Source organism: Aspergillus oryzae, chromosome 1 (genome assembly GCF_000184455.2).
Source record: "Aspergillus oryzae RIB40 DNA, chromosome 1".
NCBI lineage: Eukaryota > Fungi > Ascomycota > Eurotiomycetes > Eurotiales > Aspergillaceae > Aspergillus > Aspergillus oryzae.
In genome coordinates this window covers 4,006,822-4,021,095 of record NC_036435.1, presented here as the reverse complement: position 1 = coordinate 4,021,095, position 14,274 = coordinate 4,006,822, and the positions used below count along the sequence as shown (strand labels likewise).

Sequence of the window (14,274 nt, the reverse complement as noted above, 5' to 3'; positions counted from 1 at the left end):
GGAATTTGAATCTATGCACCTTGACCGTTCAAGAAATTCGCACTAACTAGGGTAACCCTACTAGTACAACTGCCAGTCAGCACTAATCATAACGCGGACTTACTTCGATGTTCTATAGGAAAGCAGATGACGTTATTTGATATACAATCGCTACCCGAACGTAGTGTTCAATCTTAATATGTCGCTGATAAAGTCTGACACTGTACGATGTCCCACCGATATCCTGTCTTGCTATATATCCATGTTGATTCAGCGTTTTATGGTGGTATTGAAGGAAACTCGACCAATTCGGAGTGATGTCACTGCAACTGTGAAGGGACAGGGGGTATGTTCATTATGGACATGGATGTCCATCCATTCTTTGATCAACAGGCCACCAACAATCATGTAGGACTGTGGAACAGGACTTTTTTTTTTCTTTCAACCGCAGCTGGCTTTAGGTAGCCATTTCGCGCCGTTAGCGCTGTAAGATGCTAGGGCTAGTATATACTGGGCATGCGCCAAATTCACTAGCTATAATTAGTATGTATATGTCTTTAGAAATCAATGGTCGACTTGAGACAATGATATCTCAATCAAATACTGTCTCGGTAACCGTCAAAACGCCACACGGGCACCAGTCATTGTCTAGTAAATAACGGCTCTCCAAGGTGTACCACAACGATATAAAGAAATGCTGATCACGTGTGAAGTGTATGTACAACAAAGGGTCAAGATGGTGCTAATCTATATCCGGTATGAGGTCCGTCATGGAACTTGAGGGGAGAGAAGACGTGGTACCGACAGCGAGAATATGTATTAAGCATAAATCCTTCTATAACATATGCCGACTGACCGTTTGGTGTAACAGAGACTGAGCACAAGATCGACATGCGCGCATACATGCTCCTCTATCCGAATTAGGAGATTGAACTATAGCGGGGCGCAGTCTGCAAAGGTGTCGGTTATAGTTCCATAAGTGGAAAGAGATCATGTACATCCTTGAGCGATAATAACCAAGAGATAGTAAGTAAGTTGTACCTCGTACATGAGGACTCCACCCCCGATTTAGCAGGACTGATTGGGTTTCAATATGCGAAACGAGTTCCCGACCCACCAGCTGTATGGTCGCCAACTTCGTAGCCACATTGTAGAGTAGTTGCTTTGTATGCGAACAATGATAAGCTCTGCAATTGCCCGCCAGGGGATAGTCCTCTGAACGAACGCTCCATTACTGACGCTGGCCCACTCTGAAGTTCCTTGTCGGTGCATGTTTTGGCCAGGACCGCCACGACCCATGATTACCTTGATGACGGAAAGGACAAGTCTAGCCTCTATTCAGCTGGGTTCATGACAAGCAATCTTACGTGTACTCCGTACGGCGCAAGAAGATCGCATGCGTGACCTCTTCGCCACAGAAGCTTGGACCAACCACACGGAGTGGATCGCTGGTCGCAAGAGATTTGTCCTGCCATGCTGCTAGCGAAAATTCTGGAAAACCCCCCTAGGCCCAAGGCAATGGATGAGCCTATCTCGCTTTGTACCCATAGGAGTCGGCAAACAAAAAAGCAAATCTTAGTAGCTCCTCGCGTGGGAAAAGCAATACCCCATGATAGGCACTTAATCTAGTCGGTCAACCATGGAACAAAGCGCATGTGTATGTCGTTGACTTGCAGTGTCGATCCAATCATGGATGAAAGCGAAGACCAAGAATACTTGTTACTTGAAACGGAAAAAGAAGGGCTCGCCGCTCGATACCCGGTTGAGACTAGTGTGGGTGAAGTGGATCTCGGCGCCGGGCCCTTGTCCCAACATGGCATGACGATGAGATTCAATTATCCACCAGAACCGCGTGCAATTGCGCCTTAAGTTCAAGTTGATCCATTCGGTCCCCCCTGCTCTATTGGTACTCTGGAGCATTTTCTCGTTTAAGTTGTTCCTCAAAAGAGTAAGCCGAGGACTGAAAAGATGTCCGGTAAGCACTCGGAGTGGGAGAGCCGTCGGGCGCCTAAGCGACTGCCAATCTTCGGTTCTCAATGGTATTCTTGCGATATTCTTGATTGGTCCCGAGCGTTTCTATTTGTCTAGTTAGCAAAAGCGCGAGCGTAGTCGATCGTCGAACATGAGTCTCGATCCATTGAGACCTCTTTCCTTCTTAGGGATATTGGAGACAGCCATGCATATGTTCGTTCAATGGCATCGTGCGTAGAGGACCAACAAGGAGCACAGGACTCCTCCGTCGAAGCCAACGTACAACAGCCCTGCCAAGGGAGGGTTTCGTAAAGCAACAAATTATAGACCCACTCGGAGTAATCAATCTGTTCATGAGCACTAGTCTGGCTCAGGTGCAATAAATACCTGGTGCAACATCCAAGGCTCTGCGGGGTTTTTCTTTGGGTCTCGTAAAGATGCACCGACTTAAGAACGTCAAGAAAATCAAACCGAATGGCATCGCTGTGAAAGGATTTATGACAAACGGCCCTCGCTCTTCTCGACCGCTCAAGTTGCTTTGAGAAATGCCTGCACGGCGAAATCACAAAGGATCATCTCGGATTGACTGTGGTGAATGCAAGTGTCAACGGGCTGGGGTATGTTTCGAAGGTTGCATGGGTTTCTTTAGCCGGCGTGCCTGAGGCGTCTTTGTCTTACTTTCCACGTCTACTAATTCATTACGTATAGGGCAGCTCCCAGTATCCTCACTTTCTTGTCCTATCTCGGTACATGTGCTCGAGGACCCAGGCTCATCTATATACATCGTCCGCCTCATCTTACACTGAAGCATCGTCACCAACTGCCAGCCGTTGTCTTGCCTCTCAATACAGAATCATGATGGAAGACATCGATCCTGTCTCTGCGCCTAAAGAGCTTAATATGGAAGAGTTAGAGCTTATGATCCAATGGTGTACAGAAACTTATCGCTCTATCTCCCGGGACGACACGGTCGAATGGGTCTGGCGTGTCGCCGTGCCTCGAGAGGCGATGCGTCACCCCTTCCTAATGCATGGTATTCTCGCATTGTCGGCACTCCACCTCACATTCAATAGCAGCGGTACTACAAAGGAAAACCACTTGATGATAGCACGGTCTTACCGGAGCCAGGCCCGGGTCGGCCTGGAGAAGGTGAAGGGTAAACTGAACGACTCCAACTCAAACGCAGTGTTTGCTCTCTACCATATATTAATCGTGTCTGCATTCGCTCTTCCTCTCATAATAGAACCGCATGAAGATCAAACGGCGTTAGACGAGCTTTGCGAAGTATTCCGGTTTACCAAAGCCTTGGGGGATTCCATACCAGCGATCATCGACCGGGTCAAGATAGGGGAAATGAAGGAATTAATTGAATCCAGCGATCCGCCACCGCGCATGCCCGACACGTCACGGCTCGCTATAATGGCGCTTCTCAGAATGAACGCGGCCTTGACCCGGCAGAACCCAGAGCATGAGAGTGATGTTTATAACCCCGCCATTAAGTACTTGGGAGAGTCGCTGGACAAGCTTGCAAGAGGTGGAGAGATTATGGTTGTCGCATTTCAGTGGATCTTTCAGATTCCCCCGCGATTCGTTGACTTGCTTAGAGAACGACAACCGTTCGCTCTGACTGTCCTCGGTCATTTTGCTGTGATTCTTCACTCCTTAAGAGAACATTGGTGGATGGGTGAATGGGGAGCCAGACTGATTAGGCAAATTGGTCAACACCTTGATACGGAATCGAAACAGTCTCTGAACTGGGTTCTCGATGCTACGGGCTGCTATATTCCTCCGCGGTGAGAGGGCACGCTTCGAATACATTATCATGGAAGCCAGTCAAAGGAGACACCCGGTCATATTGGGACGGCGCTTTTCAAATAACAGCATATTGACAACAAGTCATGCATAGTGTAGGCTGACACCCTTCACATTTGAGCGATCCAATTTCGGCATCTCTTAAGACAAACAGAGGGCCAATTCAGAACAATCGGGCTTAGCGGCGTACGGAGTACAGGATCGGACGAATTTGTTTACCGAGGCTCAATTGGAGACAGTTACCCTTACCAGGCAACGGATCACAGCAGGCCTGGGATCAGGCCATTGTTTGTATCGTGCATGTATGTATATCATGATGGAATGACCTTAGTTAATCAATTATTTCACCAGAGTAAAAGCGAGGATTGCATCGTGATACGTCTATGAGATTTCATTGGAGCGGTCATTCAAGCATCATAAGCATACCTAACGATTAGTACGCTGTAGATCTTATCCGGAACTACTATTCGGTCGACTAGAGGCAGACGTGCTGCATAGGTCAAGTTAGCGCGAACAAGTAACGATAAGACTCATTGCAGTCATTGGTGCATCATAATGAAAGCTATAAATAAGCACCGTACTCAACCACCGAGACTGGCTGCTTCCTTCTGACTCCCTAACACTCAAACAAACATGGGTATTCATTGAATTTAAATAAGAGGTAAGAAAAGAAAGGGGAATAAGAGGTGAGAGACGAGACAAACAAGACGTTGACACGAGACGGCACAAAAAAATATCATCGGCGACACTTCTCTCCGAGCCACGAGCCAAGATCATGCACTGCCAGCAGCGCTCCGCTCCTAACATGTCACGATCGATGCATTCGCGAAAGTCAGTTCAATGTCCCACCGATAAAACTAACGAAGGCTGAACTGAGAAAACAGGATACCACTCCAGACAAAAAGATGCGACTCGAGATGTGCCATTTGAAAATACAGTTTCTCAACTCGACGATGACTCGCTGCGCTTTTCGGCAGCACGCTCGGCATCCTTCAGTCGGTCTCTAGACGCAGTGCGAATTCGGCGCAATTGTTCCTCCTCTTCCTCACGAGCCTTCTTCTCTTCTTCGGGGGATGGAATATACGCATTTGCGGCGCCACCTATATACATCGGAGTCACGATCAGCATGCTAGTCAATACAACATAGGTCCTGTTGACAACATACCCCGTCCAGTGTGATGGGGAGCCTCCTCGACACGCAATGGCGGCGCTTCTACGTCCTGACTCTCGCGCGCAATCTCTGGGCGCTGGGGATCGTTTACGACCATATTTCCTGAGCCGCCGCGACCGGTGGTATAAATGTCTTGTTTGATCGTGGGTGTGACGAGATCTTTCGGCGTGGTATGGCTTTCGCCGGAGAAGATATTGCCTGCGCCCGGTCAGAACGAATTCAAATTTTCGCATGACTCCATTGGTCTACATACCTGCGCCTCCGCGGCCGTGAGATACGTAGCGACTCATTGTTGCGAGTGACTGATCAGGGGAGCGTGGAATAGCCGGATGTATAAAGGGCGTTGGCGGGGGAAGGTTGCGATCGGGTAGTAGGATTGCGCAGGTGAGTTTGTAGGCAATGGGAGGGTCTCAGATGGGATTCCAGATAATTAAATGGAGCGAGAAAATAGGAACCAGTGAGGTAAACAGTGCTGGCACGCAGTGGCGAAGGGGAAAAATTCTGTAAGTTGATCGGGGCCAAGAAGCTGCCCCTCTGGAACCCAAAAAGACCTTATGATGAAAGCCCGTTGCTCTTGGCGCGTGATGGCGGTTTTTTTGCACGTTTGCGGAATGATGTGATTTTTGGTCCCTTATCTAATCATACGTCCTTCCTCTTTGGTCTTTGGCAGGGCTACTGGTGTTCACCTGATCTGGGATCATTCCAATTGTACTTCCCAGATGAAATGTGCTCGGGGTCTCATTCCCCACGTCCCTGGCCCCTTGGTGGATCCACTGTGTAGGGCCATTGAGTGGATTGTACTCCGTATCCATTATCCAGTGGAAATATCGCAACTTAGCCTCTACTTAATTGTGCATTTCGTCATTGGGTACAAAGAATCACTACGATCATGTTATGGCTACACTGATGCTATACAACAAAAGTATAAAATACACTGCTAATGAACTATCAGGTACATGGTCTATACTTTCTGTACAGCATGGCTACTCTTTCCGCTGGCCCGCAATGGCCTTTTCCTAGCAAGATACTATACATAGTAAAGTAGTGACTAGTACTTGCCTCATCTTACTACCAATGTATACCGACTGCAAGAGTTTCCCATATATCTTCGCTCCTGCTCCTCCGAGCAAATCCAACACAATACACTTTGAAGCAATACTTACAAAGCTCCTTCCTCTTCAAACTACAATACCCTTACAGGATGAATCTTCATCTCCCAACCTCCAAAACTCTTCAACACGCCCCATCACTCACTACACATCCCATTCATATCCTTTATACGTCTAGGTCAATTAAATAGTCAATTTCATTCTTTTACCACCAATCTTTCTTTCACACTTGCCTTCTAGCACTCTTTACCAATGTGCTTCGACGTTCTTAGGAATATTATATCCGACATCTCCGCCATAATTTTACTACTAGGTTCACTCTTCCTGAACCTCCTCGCATTACCGGGTGCATTCTGGCGGACGCTATACGACTGGAATCAGAGCATCCGAGGAGGCATTCGATATTTCCTAGTGCCCAGACTGAATGCTAACGGCGATATCTACAACCCTCCTGCCATTAACCGCTCGCACAATGAGTCGAGGCGTCGGAGAAGACGACTAGTTAATGGGACCCGGAATGAGACCGCTGGGGACAGAAGTCCGTTCGTGGTTACTCACTATGACAATGATGACTCGCATGATTCTGAGCAAACTGTGGATGAGACTCTGGCAGCCGATGTTGATGAGCTGATCGCAGCCGAACGACAGCGAGCAGCGGAAAGACAGCGAGAAGAGCGGGGACAGCGAGCGGAGCAAGGGCTACAAGAGCAAGGACCTCACCAGCCTGGGCCGCAACAGTCCGGGCAGCAACAGTCAGGGCAACAGCAACCAGAGTCCCACGGGCATGAGCTACAACAGCTAGAACCACAACAGCAGTCATCAGAGCTTCCACCACGTGAACCAATGCCGCGTGAGAGAGTTGCACCGCAGCAAGGCTCAGAAGAACCTGGTGAGCCCCTGCAACCCATTAGGTTGCGTGCTTAAGCTCATCTCATGGCCTCCACTTTAGCACCCATGCCAGGTAGGGGGCAACCGGGAGAGACTTACCGTAGGACAATAACTTTCACTTTTGGACCAAGTGGGATACAGCGTAAGTGCAAATATGTGCGATGATAATGAAAAATAGAAAACTGACGAATACAGCTCGTGCACCCACGATCCGTAGGACACGCTGGTCCGACCCTGCGTCACCTGCGAACCAGCAAGCCCAACCAAGACAAGGGAGAGACTCTAATATGCCTGGTATATTCCCGGCTGAATCAGGTGATAGGGGAAAGGAACATTGAAGGAGCATTACTATCGTGGTTACCAAGTATGGAGTTTGCCCAAATTGGACTCGAATTACGTGCCGTTGCTTGTATAACTTTCTGATTGTCAGGCAAGTCGCTTTAACCAAAGCAAGCTTTACATGTGTTAACTCATTACAAGTTTTTGTATTGGCCAAGGATGTGTTGAGCCGGTTCAATGTCTTTCTTTACCTTATTTATTGTTTGCCGGCATTATTTACAAAGACGGTAGAGTACTAGGGTCTGTATTACTATAGCGCAATATGCTTTCTCCTGACGTTTAAGTCAATACCGAAGAATACATTACACTCTATTAAGTGTTGCTAAGTATCATTTTAGTATCCTGGTACACCGCTTGATCATTATAATCGTCAGGACCAGACTGAAACACCGTGGGCATACCTGTTAGCTTCCTCGAATGAAACGTCATTACCTTTATACACTTCTCGGGTAGATGATACATTCACCCATCCAAACACATCCTTGATAAAGGCTGAGAAAGGAAAGATATAATAAAACCTGAAGCCACCTTGTAGATAGATTTCCGTGTAGAAGGGGTTAGTTAGTATGCATGTCAGATCAGCAGCTATAACACCCAAGCGTAATCACAACAATCACCACCACCAACCATGAGTCAAGAATATCCCGTGGAAAAGAAAATAATACAAATCTAAGGTATGCAAATATATAATTCATAAGTATATACAATCATAAAACCTCATTGACATAAGGACCTCCCATAAGCATAACCACGTAAGAGCCGAAAGAGTTTCCCATCTCTAACAAATCATCAAACCCATCATCGTCTCCACTATACCGAGCATCATCACCGCGGCCAATAAGTATCAACCATATGCCCACCATACGGAACCGCCTCATACTCAGAATATGCCTTCTCAAACTCCATACTCCAAACCCCATGCGCGCCGCGAACAGGGTACTCCCCCTTCCGCCATTTTTTCTCGTCCTCTTTATACGACGCCGCCCCAACATGCTGCATCTGCGGCGGTGAAATCGCTAACCGATCAAACCCATGTTCATTTGCTAGTCGTTCTAGCGTAGAATCCACCGGTTTCGGCTTCGTCGCATCCTCCATTTTCTTCATATACTCTAGAATAGCGGGTGTCTTCTCTCGAGGAAAAACCAGCGCCTGGGAACAACATCCGTCGCGATTCATTAAGTGGACCCCCGGCCTCATGGGTCTCTGTACTGTCACCCGCCCGGAGGCAAAATACAAGAGAATGACCGCCGGCACGGCGCCGAAACAAACCAGTCCCAGAAAGGCGTTGGAGAGGATCTCCTGCGCGGGGCGCACGGTCCTCCTCAGACAAAGACACAGTCCCGCGACAGCGACAGTAGCCGCAAGACTCCAGGAGAGATACTGCTTCCAGTTCTCGGCGTTCCAGCCGAGGAATTTCTCGGTGTAGAAGAGACGGAGATAGAGCCAGTCGGGGTTTATGATGCCGCGACGGACCCATTCCTCGATGCTGTGGAGGGTTTGGGTGGTAGTTGGGAACCAGTTGCGCTGGGCGACGACGTCGTCTTCCAGCATGAGGAAGTAGGGGGCGTCGGTGGTGTCATAGCAGGAGCGGAGGGAGAGGGCGTAGTCGATGAGGGATTTCTCCGGGGTGAATTTTTTGTTTCCTTCTAGGGTGCGGAGGTAGGATGTGGTATAGGAGATGTTCTGCGTCTCGTAGGTTAGGACGCGGTTGACGGTGTTGTGTACCCAGGGGTGGTTGTAGTCTGGGTGGTCTGTGGGTGTGGTGAGGGCGAAGAGGAGGTGGATGGAGATTTGGGAGCGTTGGTGTTGGCTAAGGCTGTCGATTAGAGAGGCGATGGTGGTGTCTATGTTTTGGGTGAGGGGTCGTTTGACGGTTACGATGCCCACGCAGAGGTCTACATGTTCCTTTGTTGTTGGCGGGGGTTGGTTATAGGGGTCTGCGGGTGTGGTGGTTGTTTGGTTGTAGCGCGAGAGGTAACGTAGGGATTCTTGGATTCGGGTTAGGCTGTATGTGGGACGGTAGCCTTCGTGTGGCTGGAAGAAATATGAGCCTGGGTCGCGGGCGGAGTTGGCGCGACAGATGAAGAAGAGGCTGAAGTAGAGGACGGCGAAGGTGATTAGAGAAAGCCTCTGCTTTCTATTGAGGAGACGCATTAGGACATCATTTCTCGGGACGTATGTACTTATCCAGGGGAATGATATCGGTAGAGTATAGCAACTGAGATAGAGGAACGTATGTACCTGGTCCCTGGTCCCCGGGCCCTGCGGGGAGATAAAGAGGTTTAGATCGGAGTCCGTCCGTTGTGAATGACAAGAAAAAACAAGATCAACTAAGAAACGGGGAAGGCGCATGGGGGCTTACCATACCTAATCATGGAAAATTTCCTTGAAGGATATTGCTGATACGAGAGAAGGGACTAGACTGTTGGTTCTTGACCCAATTCAGTCAAGGTGGAGGACGCTAAATGTCTTGGGACCAGAAACAAGCAACGGGGCTGTGGAGTCGCAGGCCAGTCTTCGCCCCTATCAAGCTCATGCTGCAGGTGGAGCAACATGAGTCCTGTGTTACTATCTTAAGTGGTCTTTGCTAAGCGACTACACAGCATCAGCCCTGTTGGGTTTCACTTGGCTATCTGTCGCCATTGGTGGGAGGGTCAACTGGCATGGACCATTTTCCATTTCAGTTCATTGCCCAACTGAGACATTCTAATCGAACTTATCCAGGATCGTCACCTCAATACTCACAATAACGGCATTTCCCCGTTTGGGGGCTTTTTACGCGTCCAATAATGTGTCTGTCGCGTCGGGAGATTCCGCGACGATCTGTCATCAACAGTCCAGTTGAGGCATGGCAGGCGGCTGTGCTATACGAAGGGCTATTCATCTGAAGCATGGTACTTTTGTTGCAGCACATACACATATTGAGTAAAACTAACGCGATGTGCCACGCGAGTAGCTGGATTGACGCTAACACCCGAAAAGGTTGTATGTAAACTTCCAGATAGCCTCGGTACGAATAAGTATAGGTCTCAGTGGGCTGGAGAATAGAGTCGAGAAAAGATGAAGAAGCGGGGAAGGGACCGGAAAAAAAAATCGATAGTTCAGCTAGAAAGAAAATGTAAAAAGAAAAAAAATGTTGACGAGAGTGGGATTTGAACCCACGCCCCTTTCGAGACTGGAACCTTACTCCAGCTGAGAGATTATTAGTTATTTGTTTGTGAAGATAAGCATTTAATAGTGGTACTAACCGCCTTAGACCGCTCGGCCATCTCGCCTTGGTTGAACTTTTAAACTAGAATAGCGCTTTATAGTCTTAGTAAAATAGCCAGGAAACTGTGAAATAAATAACAATACTCTACCAGCCAGCTCTGCCCCCATTCGCGGCTATATTGTGTATATCATTTATTCTATAACTTGTATCTTGGTTTGCAGGTAACTGAGTAACCCTCACAGGGAAACTGACTATTACCCCAATATAAACCAGAGCTTTGTTTTATCTATTGTATTAATTCAAGAGTCAGTTGTGTGTTATATATAAAGTTAGGCCCTTTCGGTAGCAATGAAGAATAATGCCAACCCTCCCCCCCTGATATCCCAAAATACATACCACTAGCTAGCGTGTAGCAAGGGCTACAATGCTCTCTACTGATGATGTCGAATTGAGTATGAATGCAAGTTGGATACGCCAGAAGGAGTACGACTTTAACTGAGGGCAAGTACAAGGCTGACATTACCAATTTCTTTAACGGCAAGTTCATGTACACGATGAAGGAATCAGTACCAATGGAAATATAAGGGAATATGTGCAAGCATATACAATAGATCTTAGCTGGGACAGCTCTAAGGAGTGCAAACTGCTTCACCTTGCAAGATGCCCACTCACGAGATGACTGCAATGTCACCGCCTGCGGCCATGGCACTTGCTACACCATAGAAGCATCCTGGGGAGACAAACAGAAACAAGAAGTTGTCTGTTTCAATCAGCAAAGATGCCCTAGGCAAAGCAACCGACATCTATGGCATTGACTTGACTGACCTGTACAAGGTCTCGCTGAAATCCCAAAACAGTAGAGATGCTTATGCTGAAGCGATTGGAATCGACCACTTTGCAGTCATCGACGAATGTCGGAATACTTCTACAATCTGCCCGTACTACACGTTGAACCCTACAAACCAAGCAGTCCGACCAACTCGCCATGTGCTATATGGGGCAAGAACTATACTAATTTAGTTTTCTGTACTCCTGTTATTAGTTCTCCACTTTCCTTTTCTTACTTATCTGAAAGTGAACACTCACTCTAATACTGTATCAAAATAACGTACGGTTACCTAGTATATATGTTTATATCAAAGTAAAGAATAATCTACGAGACAACTCACTAGTAAATCCCGAGGACCGGCTTCTCCGCATTTTTGCGGGGGATCGGACTTTGACTCCACCCCCGTAAACTACGTACGCAGTTACCGAGCATGCCTCGGGAGAAGCCCTTCCATCAGTAATCATGCCGAATGTACACACACCGATTATAATATCCTGCGTTGAACATAACAGGTGAGGGGTTCCAGCTAGCTCGATATAAACAACACAACGCCCCACATAGAAAAAGGAATGGCAGCAAATACATCGACAAATCCAACAAACATCGACACAAGCACGCTAAAATGTCTTCAAACACACCATCCATTGTGATCCCCCAATCCTACGAGAGGCTCCCAACAACACACATCAAGGTCTCTCATTACCCAGCTGGAGCCGAAACCGCAACACCCGTTGTGGTGGTCATATTGAACCGTCCGGAGAAGCGCAATGCCTTTACCGGACCCATGGCGGAGGATTTGGAGAGGGTTTTCGCTATGTTTGACGTAGATGAACGGGTCAAGGTAGTCGTTTTGACTGGCGCCGGAAATACGTTCTGTGCTGGTGCGGATTTGGAAATTGGGTTCCCGGAGGGACGTGATGAGAGACCTGTGGATCATAGAGATAGGTATGTTCTCACAGTGCTCTCGTAGATCATCTATTCGATTGAATGGCACAATACTGAAGTTAATACAGTGGCGGCCGAGTCGCCCTCGCAATCCACCGCTGCAGCAAACCAACCATCGCCGCAATGCAAGGCTCCGCCGTCGGTGTTGGCATGACCATGACCCTACCTGCTGTCATCAGGTAACATCCCACCTACAAACTACAAAAGCATTACTAACAAAATCCACCCACAGGATCGCCCACGCAACCAGTAAATATGGCTTCGTTTTCGCCCGCAGAGGCATCACGATGGAATCCTGCTCCGCATACTTCCTCCCCCGACTAATCGGCTACAGCAAGGCCCTCTACCTGGTGTCCACGGGGGCGGTTCTCCCCTCCGCGTCTCCGCATTTCGGGGGTCTGTTCGCCGAGACACTCACTGAACAATCGGAGGTCCTGCCACGGGCGCTGGCGCTGGCGACTGACATCGCGGAGAATACGAGCACCATGGCAAACGGACTGAATCGGGCACTTATCTGGCGCGGGCCTGAGTCGGCCGAGGAGGCACATTTGTTGGATTCGCCGGTTCTTTATCATATGTTTGGGTCTAGGTATGTTGATTCTAAGCTTTTTGATTCTGGTATTTTGCTTGGTGGTGAGGCTTACTGGGGCTTTTGTAGGGATAACAAGGAAGGTGTGATGTCCTTTTTTGAGAAGCGGAAGCCGAATTTTAAAGATACGTTGGTGGATAATGGGCCGGCGATCTATCCTTGGTGGACTGAGGCGGATATTAGCAGGAAGCCCAAGGTTGTGAAAGGGGATTCTAAGTTGTAGACGAGGAGCAAAGAGTATCTCTGTCTTTGAAGCTGCGTCTTGGGGACCAGAGTCCTGAATGGAATGAAATGGCCAGTTCACTGTACTTGGGAAAGTATTTTCCGACTGGCCATACAATGTCAATAATCAAGCATGATAAACCCATACAGGTTAAATTTTAGTAAAGAAAGTAATCGCTCAGATACAGATCAACATTGTCAGAATAGTCATACAGGAAAAGTGTGCAAGACCCACAAAGGAAATAAGGACCGGAAGTGTAAAATGCCATAAGAGAAACCCAGACTACAGGGGTCCCATGTTAATTATTCGCCATCACAAATGCAAGAATGACCATATCTAGAGGATAAAGTTGCGCCTCTTGCGGTTATACACACGCTGATCCTTCAGCCACTGGCGGTATCCCTGCACGCTACCGATCTTCTCGCCGTAGTAATCGGGGACGGGGTTCGCGATTGAGTTCGAAGAGGGATCAACACGGAAGCGTTTGATCCGGTCATAGAATTCCTTCTCCTTCTGTGGTGGGAATCGGGTTAGTAACAATGTGACCGACCAAGCAGATGGATCGTAGATCGAGAAAAAGGAGAAAACTCACGATCATGAAAGCCTGTCTGTACCGCCGATTAACCAACCCCCACGCCGCATTACCAACAAAGGGCCCAATAAGCCATCCCACAGCACCACAAGCCGCGGTAGCCATTCCCAGAACAACGAAGGGGTCCAGACCCATCACCTGCGCACCCAAGGATTCAAGGTCCTGGCTGGAAAGAACCTGCACACCGATGAAGGTACTAGCCATCGAGGACACAACCGAAGAAGCGAGCGAATAGCGACGACGAGAGGCGCGGAGCTGGAAGAATGAGTTCCAGGTCAGCTTGGCGGCTTCCTTGCGAGTTGCCTCGGAGACTGTGGAGTTCGCCCGCATTGATGCAACACGGTAAGTTGGCATTTGGACCTGGGGACGAGCGCATGGTGCCTTGAAGCTGGTCTTGATTTGTGCGGAGGTACTGGCTGGTCGTGCCTGGCAGAGGGTCTGGTAGAATGCCGTTGAATTGGCTGGGAATGCAACCGAGGGGAGGGCTTTTGAGGGAATGCGTCCGAACATCATTGCGGTGCGCACTGGGGCACTGATCGAGGTCGCGTGCATTTTGGAGGGTGTTGTGGGCAAAATGCAGAGGTGATTGTCGTCGATGTTGATGCGGAGTTGAGTT

The 14,274-nt window shown here is 48.4% G+C and overlaps 6 protein-coding genes across 6 annotated transcripts; 3 read left to right on the top strand and 3 right to left on the bottom strand.

Annotated features, from left to right (window-relative positions):
• Positions 1-2,495: 2,495 nt before the first annotated feature.
• AO090005000899 (uncharacterized protein) lies at positions 2,496-3,747 on the top strand (the record flags this gene model as incomplete). The annotated part of the gene is made up of 2 exons (XM_023233890.1): positions 2,496-2,567; positions 2,659-3,747. The coding sequence occupies 2 exons, from the start codon at positions 2,496-2,498 to the stop codon at positions 3,745-3,747; spliced, it is 1,161 nt and encodes a 386-aa protein (XP_023089146.1).
• Positions 3,748-4,704: 957 nt separating this feature from the next.
• AO090005000900 (DUF3602 domain-containing protein) lies at positions 4,705-5,223 on the bottom strand (the record flags this gene model as incomplete). Its single annotated transcript, XM_001817856.3, has 3 exons — positions 4,705-4,862; positions 4,928-5,131; positions 5,187-5,223. 3 exons carry the CDS (start codon positions 5,221-5,223, stop codon positions 4,705-4,707), a joined length of 399 nt encoding a protein of 132 aa, XP_001817908.1.
• A 1,071-nt stretch (positions 5,224-6,294) lies between these two features.
• On the top strand, positions 6,295-7,042 carry AO090005000901 (uncharacterized protein; the record flags this gene model as incomplete). Its single annotated transcript, XM_023233888.1, has 2 exons — positions 6,295-6,931; positions 7,035-7,042. 2 exons carry the CDS (start codon positions 6,295-6,297, stop codon positions 7,040-7,042), a joined length of 645 nt encoding a protein of 214 aa, XP_023089147.1.
• A 1,681-nt stretch (positions 7,043-8,723) lies between these two features.
• On the bottom strand, positions 8,724-9,644 carry AO090005000902 (uncharacterized protein; the record flags this gene model as incomplete). Its single annotated transcript, XM_023233887.1, has 6 exons — positions 8,724-8,915; positions 8,974-9,079; positions 9,169-9,257; positions 9,288-9,361; positions 9,511-9,531; positions 9,632-9,644. 6 exons carry the CDS (start codon positions 9,642-9,644, stop codon positions 8,724-8,726), a joined length of 495 nt encoding a protein of 164 aa, XP_023089148.1.
• A 2,287-nt stretch (positions 9,645-11,931) lies between these two features.
• Positions 11,932-13,066, top strand: AO090005000903 (enoyl-CoA hydratase/isomerase family protein; the record flags this gene model as incomplete). The annotated part of the gene is made up of 4 exons (XM_001817859.3): positions 11,932-12,254; positions 12,323-12,433; positions 12,487-12,843; positions 12,913-13,066. The coding sequence occupies 4 exons, from the start codon at positions 11,932-11,934 to the stop codon at positions 13,064-13,066; spliced, it is 945 nt and encodes a 314-aa protein (XP_001817911.1).
• Positions 13,067-13,402: 336 nt separating this feature from the next.
• AO090005000904 (presequence translocated-associated motor subunit PAM17) lies at positions 13,403-14,210 on the bottom strand (the record flags this gene model as incomplete). The annotated part of the gene is made up of 2 exons (XM_001817860.3): positions 13,403-13,579; positions 13,659-14,210. 2 exons carry the CDS (start codon positions 14,208-14,210, stop codon positions 13,403-13,405), a joined length of 729 nt encoding a protein of 242 aa, XP_001817912.1.
• Positions 14,211-14,274: the final 64 nt, after the last annotated feature.